This window comes from Lupinus angustifolius, unplaced genomic scaffold, assembly GCF_001865875.1.
Source record: "Lupinus angustifolius cultivar Tanjil unplaced genomic scaffold, LupAngTanjil_v1.0 Scaffold_41_243, whole genome shotgun sequence".
Taxonomy (NCBI): Eukaryota; Viridiplantae; Streptophyta; class Magnoliopsida; order Fabales; family Fabaceae; genus Lupinus; species Lupinus angustifolius.
The window spans coordinates 14,471-32,976 of NW_017721609.1; the positions used below are offsets into that span (position 1 = coordinate 14,471).

An 18,506-nucleotide genomic window follows, 5' to 3' on the forward strand; every position below is an offset into this window, starting at 1 on the left:
ATGTTCCTATAGCATGCCCATCCTTAAGTCTAGGAACAAGTTCTCAAACTTCGTTTCTCTCAAATTAGTTAAGTTTTTCTTGCATAGCAAGAATCTAGTGTTCATCCTCGATTGCATCATCAATCTTGTATGGTTAAATTTGAGAGACGAAGACCATGTTTAGATAAACATCATTCAACTTAAGGTGAGTGGTAACTCCCTTACTTATATCACCAATGATGTTGTCAATATGATGATATCGATGAGTGTTCCATTCTTTAGGTAAATAAGAATGAATATGCTCTTCTTGTGAAGGTAAAACATCATTTATATTCAACTGCTCTATGTTGGTTGTTGCTTCAAAAATGGAATTTTCTAAGGAGGAACTAGGTAAGTCATAATCATCTATTATGGGCTTTTCTTCCATAGAAGGATTAGTCTTATCAAAGTTACATGAACAGATTCTTCCTTGGCTAAAGTTCTCTTATTAAAAATTCTAAAAGTTTTGCTTGTAAGAGAATAGCCTAGGAAAATTCCTTCATCAACTGTTACATCAAACTTACCCAAGTTATCCTTACCATTATTAAGCACAAAGCATTTGCAACCAAACACATGCACATAAAAAATATTTGGTGTTCTACCTTTGAAGAGTTCATAGGGGGTTTTCTTTAGAATTGGTCTTATAAGAACTCGATTGGAGACATAACAAGCTGTACTAACTGCATCACCCCAAAAGTATTTTGGATCTCATTTAACATGGATAATGAGAAACCATCTACTATCACAAGAGCATAGTAGTTACCACCAAAACCTTTTGTCCGAGAGAAACCAAATAAGTTCATGTGTAGTAACTACAATGGTCTATAAGAAGAAACCATATGCTTTGATTTGAAAGAAGTCATTGTTTGTTTACCCTTTTGACAAACATTACATAGTTTGTCTTTAAGAAACTTCATATTAGGTAAACCAACAACTAAATCTTTTTTGATCGGTTTATTCAAATGCTCCATATGAATATGAACAATTCTCATATGCCATAGTCATGCATCATGCTCATTTGTAGCTAAACATTTAATGAGAAGAGAAGAATTATTTAAAGCAATTATATAGATATTATTAATTCTCTTACCAACAATTTTAGAGTTTTCAGATACATAGTTCTCTCAAGCATTATTTATCTCACTCTCCCATAAAGTGTGTTTCTCTAGTTATATGCACTGAATTGATCCCAAAGCATTTTGATATTGTCTCAACAACTATCAATAATAAATATGCAATATGGATCACTAAGATCTTAATAAGTTTGTATTATGGTTGAGCTTCAAAAAATATGATTTTTCTGTATACTAATGCTCTTGCTACTAAAGGGCTTACAATGTTTTGCCATTTGCATGGCAACATTTGTCCTAGGCTAGTAAAGGAATTTTATATCAATCTGACTAATAGAGGAAATACATGGGTTACCATTATGTTAAGTCACAAGATTGTACTCACACAGGAAGTATTTGAAATTGTTGGTGGTTTAACCATTCACTATATGCTGCCAAGTGATTACGGAAATGAGAACTGGTCTGGATTTGACCAAATGTTCATATACAAGTTTTGTTAGCGTAATAATCTTAAGCATGAAGGTACAACTCTGAAGTTTGATCATATGAAGGTAGATGACATACTTATTCATTACATCATAGTCCACATTCTGATTCCTAAAACACAAAATAATGGCCAACGTAGGATTTCTGATTTGAAGTATATGAATGCTATTAAAAATGGATTTCTCATTCACTGGCCACATGTAATTTTAGAGTGTATGGTGGCAAGGCAAAATGAGGAGAATGTTCGGTTACCATACCCCATCTTAATTTCTCGTATCATTCACCATTTTGGATCAATGTATCAAGACTAGTTAGTCAACTGACTTCTCAAAAGGCAAAGAAGTTGGAGTACCAAACATTAAATATTAAATAAGATGAATATTGAAAGGCGTGGAGATGGTAAATGGCATTGAAAGTCTGACATTAATGCGATAATCATGATTCAAGTGGAAACTAACACTACTCTTACTTTTATATATTGTTTTCATTTTATATTTACATTTCGTAAGTCTAAAATGTTATGATGAGTAACATCCTATATGTTTTTTGCATCTCATATCATAGTTTTAGTTAGGATCATTCAGTATAATTATAGAGATGATGATTGAATTTAATACTTCATGTTTATCTTAGTTAATTGATTAGTATTCGATTATGCTACAGAAAATGAAATTCACATTTTTTTAGTAATTGTTTTGAATTGCAATTAATCAATTATCTAATCAACGTAATCAATTATGAAATTTAACAAATCAATAATGGATTATGACTTACTTGTAATCAATTATCTAGTACTTTGAAACAAAAAATATTTGATTTATTTGATCTCCCAGGATTCATAGAGTGATTAATTCAGTTTAGTGCCAACTTTTTAAATCAAGAAAGACTTGTGAGAATGTTGATGGAGGAATATTATACATTTGATATATTTCATTATCTTATTTTAAATTATATTTTTTTAATAAAATTATTTATATTTAAGTAATAATTTGAAGTTGTCTACTTGTATTTTAATTATGTTTTATAATTATTATTATCGATTTTTTCTTCTTTTGATTGTCTAAAATAATATACATGATTTTAAGAAACACATTACAAATATATAAGTTTTTTATTTAAATATTCTCTGAATTTATGGGTACCCAAGTACCCGTGGGTAGCAGACCCAACGAGTACCTACGTCATTCGAGGACTTGTTTGAGTCCCAAAATTGTCGAAAGGTTGGGTCTGGATAGTGCACTACCTAGACCCATCCAGACCCATTACCACCCTACCCAAAAAACACATTTTTGAACATTATCTTTTTTCTTGGAAACTCTTAGCCAAACCAAGATACAAGCCTAAAAGACCTTGTTGAGGATTTGATTTTCTCAAGATACATACCGAGATAGAGAAACCCTGGCTCCAATAAATGTCATAAAATTTTGATGAAAATATATCATATTTAATGCATCGAATTAAAATCCATTTTTCCATCATCATTACCATAGTACCAGTCAAAGCCAAAAAATAAAAGAGCAAATACACATTTCAGTCTCTCATGTTTTTCGACATTACCACTTTGGTTTCTCAAAAATTGAAAGTGGTACCTAAAAATTTCAAATATGCGTCAAATTAGTCCGTTTTATGGTCAAATTAGTCCCTATTAGGTGCTATAAAACATGTGAAAAAAGACTAATTTGTCTACTATTTAAAATTATTGAAGACTATTTTGGGTTTTTAAATTTTTGAGGGACCAAATTGATAATCGAAAACCATGAGGGACCGAAATGAGTATTTACTCAAAACAAAAAAAAAATCCAAATTTGCATAATCATTATTTTTAGTATTTATGTTTAAAAAGTTGTGCATGGAGTTAACACATGAGCTTATCCAAATTGAGGCAATTTTAACTAGCAACTTAAGCAAAATGATGGCATCTAACACATCTAACTAGGACAACTTATTGGGTCGAACCCGTTTATCATGCGGAAAGCACTAAGAAACCCATAAGTGGCGCAACCTTGAAGTTGTTGATCATGGATCAATCTAAGATCCTTTCATGAAACAGGGGCGAGATCTTATATTGTCACCTTTAAGCTTCAAGGGTGACCCATGCTCATATGTACTTAATATTGTCACAATTGAGGAGTTCAGAAACTGTGGTCGAGACAAGAAGAAAAAAAAGACAAGCCAAAAAAGCAAAAAAAGAAACAAAAAACAGATGAAAATACTGCTAGGTTGAAAACCCGCAAGGGTGTCCTAAGAAAAGGAGAGTGATCTAAGTCGAAAACCTTAAATGGAGACTTAGTATCATAATAAAGAGAGAGAATCCTCGACAAGTACCTACAATATGTATTCTGGGCAAAAACTAGGGAAATAAGTGAACATCCTCAAGTAAAAACTCACTATTGCTCATCCTCAACTAGGAAAATAGGGAAATTTTTGAAAGTCTGAGTCACAACCTTTGTTTGGAAAAGATACTCATCAAAGTCTATGGTAAAGACATTGGGGCAATTTAATTGAATAGCCTATTGCGAACTAGGGCATCATTTTGAAGTCAGAGTCAAATCATATATTTGGAAAGATTATCCTCAAGTCTATGATAAAGACATTATGTCAATTTAATTGAATTACCTACTTCAAACTGGTGCATCCTCAAAAAGCGAGCAACTCGACAAGAGCTCTATCAACTGAAAACAATAAAAAGGATATTGGAACCAAAAGTTTTAAGGGTTCTAAAGAGCAATTTTGAAGACAAATGAATCAAAAAGTTTCAAATCTAATTTTTCAAAAGCTCAATATTATTTTGATCAATTCATCAAATAATTGTGGCTCTTAGACCACTTCATCAAACAAACATAGTGTTGGGTATCAACAGGTCAAAATACACCTAGAAGGGGGATTGAATAGGTGTCGTGGATACCATGTTCCGTTTTTCCTATATTTGCGCAAAACTAAAATTAAATGCAGTTAATCGATTATGCTTGGACTTAATCAATTAAACAGTGCTCAGATATAATCGATTATGCTTATGGATAATCGATTATCCTAACACTCATACAACTTGATTCTTTTATTTCTTGAATAACAAGTTATTGATTATCGAATCTTTACATAGCTAATTGATTAATGAGATTACAAAAAGACAGTAAACAAATTATAGCATGCAACTCATATTAACACAATTAATCAACAAATTAAACACGAAAAGTAAAGAGATTAGGGATTAGAAAGAGGTGCACAAGGAATTTTATCCTAGTTCGCTTGTGGTCCACTACAAACTACATGCAGGCCCCCCTTGTGATCTCGGAAGATTTTTCTTCAACTATTGCAATTGTGAGTTTTACAAACACATTACCAATTACAAAATCAGAAAAACTAAGCCGATCTTTACTTAGTGCCTATGAGTTTGAGAACCTAGGTTTGACCTAACTAAATTGCCTACTAGGATATCCTATCCTTTCGCGTTTGGCCCAAACCTTGGTATCACTCGAACTAAAACCTCTTAGCCTCTGTGAAGATTATAAAGATCTCTCTCGTAGTGAAGCAATTCACAAAGACATCAACTTCCTTGTTCAAGCATAATATATTGAGTTAACTCGAGTACTTAATACTTGGATTCAACAATTGAAACTCAATCTAAAACATAAAGCAGAAAATCCACAAGACCTTAATTCTTAATGAAATTAATGCATTAGGTTTTCAAAAAATGATTCACACTCTTTTTAGGAAAAGATTTTCCTCACTAGTCTCTCATAGAAATCAAGAATAACATGCAAGAAATTGATGCATAGAAAACTAGAGCCTATATGCAATGATGTTAATTTCTAAGCCTAAATCAGAATGCTTTCACACCCTAATTTTTCTAAATGCACTTTCTCATTGTAAAGCAATATATGAAAATGTATGCTCTCTAACAATTTTCAAAATATGCAAGTTATGCAACATTGGCAAGAAATACAAAATTTATACTAAACCTACTGATACTGATATTAATCGATTACCCTTCCATTTAATCAATTAACGGACTGTTGAAAATCAGTTTTCAATTACGTCTTAATCGATTATATGGTGACTTAATCGATTAACATGCTAAAAGAATCAGATCATTTAGTAACATAATTCTAGATTATTGATTACACTAACTATATACTCGATTATACTAAGTTAAAAATGTTTTTCTTTGATGTAATGAATATATAGTAAACTACCTATATGATATGCACATGCTTTATACAACTTTTCAAAATATATAATTTTTAATGCATGAAACTATGTATATGTATGCGTGAGTCTATTTATCATAAGGTATCTAGATGATATGTCTCAATTTTAATCTTATTCTATATTAGCTCTTGTGAGACTTTCCACCTAAGTTTATCTAACATAGACTCAAACTAAGGCACACATCTTAAGACTTCTAATTACATGTAAACTTAATAAAGTCCTGAATCTATAGATGCAACTCATGAGTCTTCGGCTCGTTGTTTGTTGTACGATCTTCAAGTTTTCTTGTATTTGTATTTGCTTCATCAAAACTTCAGTTAGCCATAAATATGCAGGTCTTGACTCTTTGCACATTCACATAGACTACTGTCATTCATTATACATCATTCACGATATACATATATACATATTTTGAATCATATCACCAATTTGACCAATACATATCCATGCATCAATAGGAGTTTCATGCATCACAAGGCATACTCACATTTAATAATAAATGCAAAGAATACATCACTCTTGCATAATCATACTTTCAAGGTGGTCAATCAAAATTCTCCAAAAAAAATATTGTCAGACTCAAAAGCCAAAATGTTATGTCGTTGCCGGATTTAGACACTAGTACATTCTTTCAAAAAACATCGTTTTTAATTTTATTGTCTCAAGTTTTAGTAGTACTCGACCTTCATTCTCGGCGATTTCCAAAAGTATCCCTACATTCCCATTTTTAATTTTTATTGTGTCGAGTTCTAGCACTACCCAATCTATGTTCTCAGCGAGTTCTAGCAATAACCTTGTGCTCTCGTTTTTAATTTTACAGTCTTGAATTCTGGTAGTACCCGACTTGCATTCTCAATGAATTCAAGTAGTAACCCTACATTCTCATTTTTAATTTTTATTGTCTCAATTTCAGATAGTACCTAACCTATGTTCTCGGCGAATTCTAGGAGTTTCCATCCATTCTCATTCTTAATTTTAATTGTCTAAAGTTCTGGAAGTACCTGACCTGTGTTGTCAGCGAGTTCCATCAATACTCGACCTGCGTTCTCGTTCTTAATTTTTATTGTATGGAGTTATGGCAGTAACTGACATGCGTTCTCGGCTAGTTCTAGTAGTATCTCCGTGTTTTTTTTTATAATTATTATTGTCTCGAGTTCTTGTTGTACCTGACCTTCATTCTCGGTGAGTTTCAACAATATCAATGTATTCTCATTTTTAATTTTTATTGTCTCGAGTTCCAGCAGTACTGGACCTATGTTCTTGGTGAGTTCTAGTAGTATTTAACCATCATTCTCATTTTTAATTTTTATTCTCTCGAGTTCCGGAAGTAATCGACATGTGTTCACAACGAGTTCCATTAGTATCCTTGTGTTCTCATTTTTAATTTTTATTGTATCAAGTTCTGGCAGTAGTTGACCTATGTTCTCGTTGAGTTCCGAAATTACCCAACTTGATTTTTCAATTTTAATTTAATTGTGTCGAGTTTTGGAAGTACTCGACTTGCGTTCTTGTTTTAATTTAATTGTCTCAATTTCTTACAGTGCATGGCATGTGTTCTCATTTTAAATTTTTATTGTCTCGAGTTTTGGTAGTATCCGACCCGCGTTCTCATTTTTAATTTTATTGTCTAGAGTTCCATCAGTATCCCTACATTCTCGTTTCTAATTTTATTGTCTTGAATTGCAACAATATGTCATTTTAAATGTTGCATCGTGATTACTATCTTCACTCATTTTAAATATCTCATTGTCTAGAGTTCTTTAAATGTTTGTTTGCTATCCAGTAAACAACAAGTAAAGAGAGACAACTGTGAACATACAATTTTGTCCGATCTATTCACAAAATCCATAAAAAATAGATATTTCTTTAGAATAATAAAAATGGAATAATGCATTTTTTAGATGTCACAAGAATAATTATATCTTTTTTAATTGTTCGACTATTAACTAGTAGTAGGATTGAGGAGGACCTGACCCTACCCACTCACCTAGTATGACCCGATCATTATCAGATCCAAATAAGGTCGGGTTTGTGTCCAAAAATTAGACTTGATCAATATTTAGGATTGGGAAGGGGACAAGCATGACCCGACTCGTGTGAAGAAGATCTTGATCCTGACCTTGGCACGATTTTGATGAAGACACCAATGTCGCGCCTCGATTTTCGGCTACGCGATCTCTTAGAGTCACCACTACATTTTATGGTTAAAAATGTAGAAAAAATATTTTAAGCCCGATCACATTGGGCTTTTGGATTGTGATATCTAGCTTCAGGAGTTGATTACGGATCGAGAAAGATATTAGCATCTCGTCTGCCCCGTAATTAAATAGTACCCTTGCCATTTGTATGATTTAAATACCATTAGTTTATTTATAATTAAATTGTTTAAACAAAATATTTATTTTTTATTTTTGTGTCTAACAAGAGTTTATCTTGCTCAAATGTATCTCTAGATGCAATAGAGAAATCAAGATTACGTAGTTCTGGATTTTAAAATAGTTTGTTGGTAAAATAATTAACTCCTTAAAAAGGGTGAAGCAACATAAACTAATGTCTACACCGCATCCCATTTTAGAAAGGTTTGAAAATATTACCCATTAAGAAGGGCGAAGCAGCAAAAGCTAATGTCTGCACTGCATCCCATCTTAATGAGATGTTTGAAAATAAAATTTTTATTTGAAAGTAAAAAACTTTAGATACGATATATAAGTTGTTATTATAATAGTAGTCGATTAAACAAAAATTGTTTGAGTTGTTAATTTTAGACTTAATCGAATGAAAAGAAGTGTGGTAAAACGACCGTTCAATGATAATATGAGAACAAGAAGTATTAATATGCCTACCCCTATTCTCTGATTAATTCCCAAAAAGTTATAAAAAAATTGAAGCCACTAATAATAATGTTAGGGGAAAACATTTTTGAATCAAACACTTTTTATTAAAAATTATTAAAATGTGTATGATAAATAAGAAATGGGTTATTTTATTTAACACATAAAGCTGAAAAATGAATGAATAAAATATAGAAAAATACAAGGGAGAAAAACAAACCTGTAGCCAATGAACTAAATCACCTTGTAAGAGGTTCCTTGTAATATGAAATTTCCAAGGTTGTTTATCTGAGTTGAGGATGCTGGGAACAGTGGCTCCACCATCTTCTTGTCATCTTCACCTCTCTTCAACTCATAACTTTATTCTTAATATAAAACTTTTCCATTCTATGTTATATTGCTAGAACAAAGCAAATTCATGATCCTCCAATAAGAACCAAACCCAATCAGATCTTAATCCTCAATTGTATACTCTCTACACAAAACCTAGTAAACCTGGATAAATTAGTGCAGCCCACCATCTTAATATGATACCAAATTTACACCTCCAATTGGGTACTATATGCATCGATGAATACATACTTGATTATTTCATAACATGCAACGATTCATAATTATGTTTGAAAATAATATATTTCTTTAGAAAAATGGGTGGAAATGTAACCAGATGAAGATGGAGAAGGAAGAGGTTCAATTGACTTCATGCCTGTGAATGGTTCTAAAGCTTCCGAATCTCATAAATGAAGGGTTCTTTCTACACACCACCAGAGATAAAAAACTACTCCTTCCTCTCAGTTTTTGCAACTCATGTATGTATTTGTCCTCTCTTGTGTTTTTTATTTTTGAAAGAAAAAGAATGATGGCTTCCTCGGATGAAGAAGATAATAGAGAATATAAGATGAATGAAATGTGAAAGATGGTTGGAGGATTTTTTGGACGGATTGTTGTTGGATTTGTTTTGATAGTTGAGAATGTTTTGGATTTGTTGTTAAAATGATTTATTTTTTATTTTGTTGGGTTGCTATTTTTTGATGATAAAAAATGAAGAAGAACATAATATGTTCTAAGATGGAGATGGGTTTTTGGTACCTCCAGGAAAAGACCTCATAGAAACCTATCCCTCACACGAAAACCTCTCCCTCACATTGTGTGTGATCTTTTTTCTTATAGTGTCTGTAAGAACTAGAAAAAAGAGGAGAAGAAATCTTTGACAGAGAGAGAAAGAAGAACAGAAAGAATGAGAATGAAAAATGTATTCTGAATTTATGATTTTATTCTTGTTATTCAATAAGGGGGAGGAGATCCCTTTATATACAAATACACTAGAGTGAGTTTGATAAGCAACACACTAACTGATTTATAAACAAAAACCTAACAGATTCACAAAGCTAAACAGGAAGACTAACTAAATGTTGAAGCTGAGATATTCTAATATACCCTCCCTGAATTCAAGGCTGCTCCAAGACGGACAAACTGATCAAATTTATGTGTTGCAGTCTTGAATTCTTAGTTGGTTTCTGAGAGTCATGAACTGAGAGTTAGGCAAAGGTTTGTTAGGATGTCAGCAGTTTGAAATTATGATGGAATGTGCTTGACAGTCAGTGTACTGTTTTGTATTTTGTCCCTAACAAAATATAGGTCCAATTCAATGTGCTTAGTTCTATTGTGTAAGACTGGATTGTGTGACATTGCAATAGTGCTTAAGTTGTCACAGAAGCTGATAGGTGTTTGATGAGGAACTTGAAGCTCTTTAAGCAATGATTTAATCCACATGATTTCTTGAGAAGCCAATGCTACACTTCTATACTCAGCTTCAGTGCTTGATCTTGATATTGTATGCTGTTTCTTTGACCACCCAGTAACTAAATTAGGACCCAAATAGAGACAAGCATCGAATGTTGATTTCCTATCGTCAATGTTTGATGCCCAATCTGCATCACAAAAGGCTACAATTGGTAAATCAGTGACTGTTTTAGAAGACTTGACACTCAAACCCATATTTTGAGTACCCTGCATATACCTAATGTTCTTTTTTACAGCTGTCCAGGGTGAGTTTAACAGTTTTTCCAGGAATTGACACACTTTATTCATAAAATAGGTAATGTCAGGTCTAGTAACCGTGGTATACTAAAGTGCACCAACAATAGTCCTATAAAAAGTAGGATCTTCAAAGAAATCAGTACCATGTTTAGTGAATTTGCAGTTGCTAGACATTAGAGTGGGCAGGGGTTTTGAGGAAGTGAGGTTTGCTTTTTCTAAAAAATCCCTAATGTACTTGGTTTGGGAAAGAAATAAGGACCCATTTTGTTTGTGTTTAACTTCAATACCAAGAAAATAGTCTAGAGGACCAAGTTGCTTAAGGGAAAAAGTTGAACTGAGATCCTTGGTTAATTTCTGAACATGAGAAGAGGATGATCTAGTGACTATTATGTCATCAACATACACTATAACATAAATTTTATAGGTTATAGATATATCAATGAAGAGGGAGTTATTACACTTGCTAACTTGGAATCTAAGTTTAAGTAGGAAACTCTTTAACTTCTCAAACCATTGTCTTGGGGCTTGCTTTAGCCCATATATGACCTTGTGCAACTTGCAAACTAGAGTTTTGTCATGATGTTGGAATCCCAGAGGTTGAGTCATGTATACTTCTTCATTTAGAGTGCCATTTAGGAAGGCATTATTGATGTCAAGTTGTTCAAGCTTACAATGATGAGAAACAACAAGAGTGAGGAGAATCCTGATGGTATATGGTTTTACAACTGGGGGAAAAGTTTCATCGTAATCTACCCCTTGTTTTTGATGAAACCCCTTAGCAACAAGTCTTGCCTTATATTTGTTGACTATGCCATCTGGATTTTCTTTGATTCGAAAGACCCATTTGCATCTAATTGCTTGCTTGTGAGGAGGTAGAGCCATTAAGGACCAAGTTCCTAATGCCATAAGTGCATCTTATTCGACTTGCATTGCCTGCTGCCAAACATGATTGACTAAAGCAGCCCTGGCACTTACTAGTTCACACTCAGCAAGATGAACACTAGGATATTTGGGTTTAAAGATTCCTGATTTTGACCTTGTTTGCATAGGATGCGATGTAATAGGAGTAGGATGCGACATCAGAGGTAAAGAAGGTGAAGGAGGTGTAATGGAAGGTAGAGAAGAAGATGAAGAATTTTGGTGTGAAAGGGGTGACAGTGAAGAAATATTATTGTCATTATGAATAGATGAAGGAAAATTATTGATGGAAATGGAAGGGTGTGTAGTAGAAGTATTTTCAACAGGCATAACAGGGGATATGTGAAAATCATTTTGAAGAGTAGGACATGAATTGGTGATAGATGAAGAAGAGTTTTCTCTTTTGGAGACAAATGGAAAAACATACTCATTGGATATAACATCCTTTGAGATGTAAATTTTTCCATCAGTGGACATACACTTGTATCCCTTATGAGTGGAAGAGTATCCTAAAAATACACATTCTGAGCTTCTTGGATAAAGTTTGTGCATATTATACGGTCTAAGTAGAGGATAGCAAGCACAACCGACAACTTTGAACATAGTATAGTCTGGTGTTTTTCCAAAAAGAAGTTGATGAGGAGATTTTTGGTTCAGTGTGACAGAGGGTAATATGTTAATGAGAAAAACAATTGTAGTAAAGGCATGATACCAAAGGAAGATGAGAATGTGCAAGTAAGGTGAGACAAGTTTCTAGAATATGCCCATGTTTTCTCTCTACAGTATCCTATTGATGGTGTGTATGAGGACACGAAATTCTATGAACAATACCACGACTCTTAAGAAAATCTGTGAATGGTCTAAACTCACCCCCATAGTCATTTTGAACATATTTAATTGTGACATTGAATTGTGTTTCAACACAGTCTAGAAAATACTGAAATAGCGAAAATGTTTCAGATTTCAGTTTGAGAAGAAATATCCATGTGTGCTTAGTAAAAGCATCAACAATGGAAAAGTAATATCGAAATCCTGTTCCTGAGTAAACAGGAGTAGGACCCCATAGGTCAACATAGACTAAATCAAACGAAGCATTATACACGGTAGATAAAGTAGGGGAATGAAGCCTATGTGATTTACCAACACAACAAGATGAACAAAAGTCAAACACATATTTATGATTGTGAGAAATCTTACAATCGGTCAAAACAGTTTTAACAACAGTTTCATGAGGATGGCCCAATCTGTTGTGCCAAAGAGAAACAACAGAAGTATGAGAACTAGGCTCATTACACATACCAGAACTAGATTTATTACAAGTGGGTGAGTTAAGCTCATGACAAACCACCGAAGCTACAAAACAGTAAGACATAGATTTGGGAAGAGCACCATGGGAAGCATAGAGTCCTTCCTTGGTGATGAAACCTCTGAGTAGAATTTGATTAGAATCATGTGATTTCACATAACAAACATTAGGGTGAAATTCAAAGAAACAACAATTATCTTTTGCAAATTGTGACACAAGAGATTCTTGGTGATAGAAGGAACAAGAAGAACATTATTTAACTGAAATGAAATGTTCGAACTAGAGGATGATGTAAAAAGAGATTTTCCAATAGATTGAATAAGGATACCCTTTCCATTATCCATATAAATCTGGTCATGAGCAAAGGTCTCAACTGGGTCATCCACCAATTCAGGATCAACTGTCAAGTGATTTGTCACCCCAGAGTCAAGATACCATGTAACCTGCTTCATGTTCTTCATTGAAGCAGTAACTTTATGAGGAGCTGAAGCTGTCATGGCATAGTGAGGAACTGGATGTCTTGAATTATAATGTGGAGGAGGTCCAAACAGAGAGTCTTCATTGAAGGAGGGCTGATATTCTGGAATAAAATTGTAATGAGTGTGAGGTCCATTAAAATTGGGAAAGTAATTTTGTTGGTGACGTTTTGTAGGATAGGGAGGGGGAGAGTAAGTTGCACCGAACTTTGGTGGTGCATAGTAACAATCAACCACATCATGTCCAAGTCGTTTGCAATAGATGCAAAACGCTGACGAGGAGTGACCAGAACCTCTTCCTACTCTACTTCTACCTCCACGGTGACCACCACGATTTCCTCGATAGTTACTAAAACCTCTATAACCACCAGCCTAGCCTTGAGGTTGCAAATCAGATTTGAATGGAAAATATGAGGACAGAGAATGCGATGTGTGTGAAGGTCGCGATAAAGAATTGATTGGCTTTGAAGAAGGCAGTGAAGAAGAATTAACCGTTACATTTGTAGAGAGAGCATCAGATAACACCTTACTTTTGATCTTCTCAAGCCGAGACTCGAAAGTGAGTAAAAATGATTGAAGATTATGAATCGAAGGTAGATCCAATTGACTCTCAATTGAAGTAATTACAGGCTGATATTCTTCATTTAAGCCATCAAGAATGTAGTCAATGTTCTTAGTAGTGGAAATTGGTGTTCTAATATAAATCAAAGCATCCACAAGTCCCTTGATTGTTGTGAAATATTCAGAAATGGAACTTGAACTCTGAGAAATAGATCGAAGCTAGGAACATAATTTCCTACTCCTTGGTTTTTTTTTTGAGAATTTCATTATGAATCAAGTTCCTCCCAAAGTTACCATGAGTGCCTACATCCAACAACACGAGGTTGGAGACCTTCAGTCAAAGAATTTCGAATCCACGAAAAAACCGTTTGATCTAGTTCTTCCCAGTGAAGATATTCTGAATTGACGCGATTGATGAGTCTATCATCCTCACTCAAAAATCTATGAGGAATTTCAGTTCCTAAGACAAACCGACGCGCTCGATTTGAAGTTAGGGTTGCGAGTATGAAGTGCCGCCATACCAAATAGTTCTTCTCCGTCAATTTTACCAATGGAAGAGGGAGAACAAGAGGGGAAGACACCGCTTGAAACAGTGAGGCAACAAAAGGAGAAAGAGGCGGAGAGGATCAAACATATTCAGTGTTGGTAGTGGTGGCCATGGCATGATACCATGTAAGAACTAGAAAACAGAGGAGAAGAAATCTTTGGAAGAGAGACAAAGAAGAACAAAAAGAATGGGAATGAAAAATGTATTATGAATTTATGATTTTATTCTTGTTATTCAATAAGAGAGAGGAGATCCCTTTATATACAAATACACTAGAGTGAGTTTGATAAGAAACAAATTAACTGATTCATAAACATAAACCTAACAGATTCACAAAGCTAAACAGGAAGGCTAACTAAATGTTGAAGCTGAGATATTCTAATAGTGTCACATAAAAAAATGTTAGTGAGAAGTGAATGTAGAAAATGTTGGGTGTTTTTAACTATGTGTAGATAAGTTGGATAATAGAGAGAAGAGTGGGTTAGAAAAACATGGGATGGTGGTTGAGAGAGGGACTTGGGTATGTGAGGAAGAGTGGGAAGGTGGGAAGGTGGGAAGGTGGGGCTCTATTTTGGGATTGAGGAATGGTGTGGGTACTTTGGGATACCTAAAAATGTCACTTTTCGATATAAAATACCCAAAAAATATTTATATTATTTGTTTGTCATTTTTTGAAAAGATATTATGGCTCGGACAAAAATGGGTGTTCACAGCTGCCCCTCTTTACTTGTTGGTTACCTGATAGCAAGCAAACTGAGGTTTGATCGATATCATGGTAAGTAAGTAGTAAAGAAGTGAACACTAATTTTGTTGATGTCCATAAAACTTACGTGACAACTTCTCACTACCTGAAAGTGTTTATCGTCTTCTAATTTGAGTTGCCTTCAAAATAACTCGAGTTTGTTCCCAAGATGTGTGATGAAAAGGTGGAAGCGAACCAAGAAGGTCGGTTGGTGTACCACCAAGACTTGGAGTAAAAAAGATAAAACCAAAGGTGTAGGTAGATGTACTGCCAAAATTTGGAGACACTAAGATAAAGACAAAGAACGCAGGTCCGTGTACTGTCGGGACTTGGGGTGAAATGGTGAAACCAAAGACGAAGGTCGATGTACTGCCGAAATTTGGATGACACAAGGTTAAGGACTAAGAACGCAGGTCGGTGTACTTCTGGAACTTGGGTTGGAAAGATTGACTTTGAGGTCGTCTAGCATAGGGTCCTCGAAGGTATAATTTGAGGTCATCAAGCACAAAGCTCTCAACACTATAAAACGTTAGGTACGAGGCCTAGAAAGATTGACTTCAAGGTCATCAAGCACGGGGTCCTCGAAGATATAATTTGAGGTGGTCAAGCACGAAGCCCTCAAAATTATAAAACGTAAGGCACAAAGCCTAGAAAGATTGACTTCAAGGTCGTTAAGAACGGGGTCCTCGAAGGTATAAGTTGAGGTCATCAAGCATGGAGCATCAAAATTATAAAACGTCACGCACGGGACCAAGAAAGACTGACTTCAAGGCCGTCAAGCACATAGTCCTCGAAAGTATAAGTTGAGGTCGTCAATTATGAGGCCTGGAAATATTACATCGCACATCAAGGTACAAGACCTGGAAAGCTTAAATTTCACATTGAGGTACAGGACCTGAAAAGTTTAGATCTCACATCGAGGTACAGGACCCAGAAAGTTTTAGTTGTTCATCGAGGTATAGGACCCATAAAGCTTAAGTTGCTCGTCGAGGTAAAGGACCCGCAAAGCTTAAGTTGCTCGTCGAGGTATAGGACCCGAAAAACTTAAGTTATGAATACTCATCGAGGTACGGGACCTGGAAAGCTTAGATTGAATTTCGAGATTCAGGAACCAGAAAGCTTAGATTTTGAATGCTCATTGAGGTATAGAACCCATAAAGCTTAAAATTCACGTCGAGGTACATGACCTGGAAAGTTTAAATTTTGAATGCTCATCGAGGTACAAGACCCGAAAAGCTTAAAATTCTCGTCGAGGTATAGTACCCGAAAATTTTGAATTCCACATTGAGGTACAGGACCCGAAAAGTTTAAATTTCACATCGAGGTACAAGACCTGAAAAGTTTTAAATTTCACTTCGAGGTACGGGACCTGGAAACCTTGATTTTGAATACTCATCGAGGTATGGGACCTGCGAAGTTTACATTGCACTTCGAGGTAGAGGACCTGAAAAGTTTAAAATTCACGTCGAGGTACAGAACTCGGAAAGTTTGAATTACATGTCGAGGTACAGGACCCGGAAAGTTTAAATTTCACATCGAGGTACAGGACCCGAAAAGTTTGGATTGCACTTCGAGGTTCAAGACCCGGAAAACTTAGATTTTGAATGATCATCGAGGTACAGGACCTGGAAAGCTTAAAATTCATGTCGAGGTACAAGACCTGGAAAGTTTAAATTTTAAATGCTCATCAAGGTACAGGACCCGAAAAGCTTAAATTTCACGTCTTGGTACAAGACCTGGATAGTGTAAATTACACATCAAGGTACAGGACCCGAAAAGTTTAAATTTCACATCGAGGTACAAGACCCGAAAAGCTTGAAATTTCCCTTTGAGGTATAAGACCCAAAAAGCTATATTTTGAATACTCATCGAGGTACAGGACCTGTGAAGCTTAGATTGCACTTCGAGGTTCAGGATTCGGAAAGCTTGGATTTTGAATGTTCATCGATGTACAGGACATGGAAAGCTTAAAATTCATGTCGAGATACAAGACCCAAAAAGTTTGAATTACACGTCGAGGTACAGGACCCAAAAAATTTAAATTTCACATCAAGGTACAGGACCCGAAAAGTTTATATTGCACTTCGAGGTTCAAGACTCGAAAAGCTTAGATTTTGAATGCTCATCAGGGTACAAGATCTAGAAAGCTTAAAATTCATGTCGAGGTACAAGACCTGGAAAGTTTAAATTTTGAATGCTCATCGAGGTACAAGACCCGAAAAGCTTAAAATTCACGTCTTGATAAAGGACCTGGAAAGTTTATATTACACATCAAGGTACTGGATCCAAAAAGTTTAAATTTCACATCATGGTACAAGACCCGGAAAATTTTAAATTGTACTTTGAGGTATAGGACCCAGAAATCTTGATTTTGTATACTCATCGAGGTACGTGACCTGGGAAGCTTAGATTGCACTTTCAGGATCAGGACCCGGAAAGCTTAATATTCACGTCGAGGTACAAGACCCGGAAAGTTTGAATTACACATCGAGTTATAGGACCCAAAAAGTTTAAATTTCACATCGAGGTATAAGACCCAGAATGTTTTAAATTGCACTTCGAGGTACAAGACCAAGAAAGCTTAATTTTGAATGCTGTAAAGTTATGGGTGAATGTTTGAGAGTATGTTATGTGTGATGTTTTTCATGATGTAATGTATGAGTTGTGAATGTGATGAAATGAAGTGTATAAAGTATGCACCAATGTTCTAGTGCGCTCATGAATTGTCTTTGATAAATTTGTCTCTTTTTGTTGAGCTTGACTAAAATATGAACCCATTTTTTTAACTACTATTAACTTGGATGATTTGCTGATGGCTAGCTGTCCCATTGTTGTATTAAGAAGAATAATTAATCCAAATAATATGGTCCCATTATAAATTGTTTGGAACTTCACCCTTGGGAGATGGAAGTGTGATTGCTCGTTCTCCTTCGGAGGAAATAATTTGATTATCCTAGTTTGCTTAAACTATAATGAACATTTTCATAAGGGTGTTCATTTAGCTTTCCCTAGTTTTTTCCCAGAATATCTAATGTAGGTATATGCCAGGAATTCTCTCTTTATAGAATTTCAACTTAGTACCACTCTCCTTTTCTTAGGTTTCCCTTGCGGGTTTTCAACCTAGCCCTTTTTTGTTTGTGTTTTTTTTTCACACCCTCATGTAAAATTGCCCCAGTTTTGGGCTTCATGAAACTTTTCTATTCGAAAAAATTGTGACCACTCAAAAATATTGTCCTAGTATGAAATAATGGGGTTATCCTTCTATTCAAATTATCCCCTTAGGCTTTAACTTGAGATGTCGT

At 34.7% G+C, this 18,506-nt stretch overlaps 1 protein-coding gene across 1 annotated transcript; it reads right to left on the reverse strand.

Annotated features, from left to right (window-relative positions):
* Positions 1–11,569: 11,569 nt before the first annotated feature.
* Positions 11,570–14,434, reverse strand: LOC109338780. The gene is made up of 5 exons (XM_019576093.1): positions 14,387–14,434; positions 13,847–14,116; positions 13,207–13,726; positions 12,443–12,925; positions 11,570–12,081 (listed from the first exon to the last, which is right to left on the reverse strand). The coding sequence occupies exons 1-5, from the start codon at positions 14,432–14,434 to the stop codon at positions 11,570–11,572; spliced, it is 1,833 nt and encodes a 610-aa protein (XP_019431638.1).
* Positions 14,435–18,506: the final 4,072 nt, after the last annotated feature.

Excerpts from the sequence above, each read along its gene's own strand:
- LOC109338780 (XM_019576093.1), bottom strand. The coding sequence starts at position 14,434 with ATGGCGGCACTTCATACTCGCAACCCTAACTTCAAATCGAGCGCGTCG. Across the intron at positions 13,727-13,846 it reads CTCTCTCTACAAATGTAACG|GCTGGTGGTTATAGAGGTTT; the intron begins GTTAATTCTTCT and ends CCTCAAGGCTAG. Across the intron at positions 12,082-12,442 it reads TGTTCAAAATGACTATGGGG|GATACTCTTCCACTCATAAG; the intron begins GTGAGTTTAGAC and ends GTGTATTTTTAG.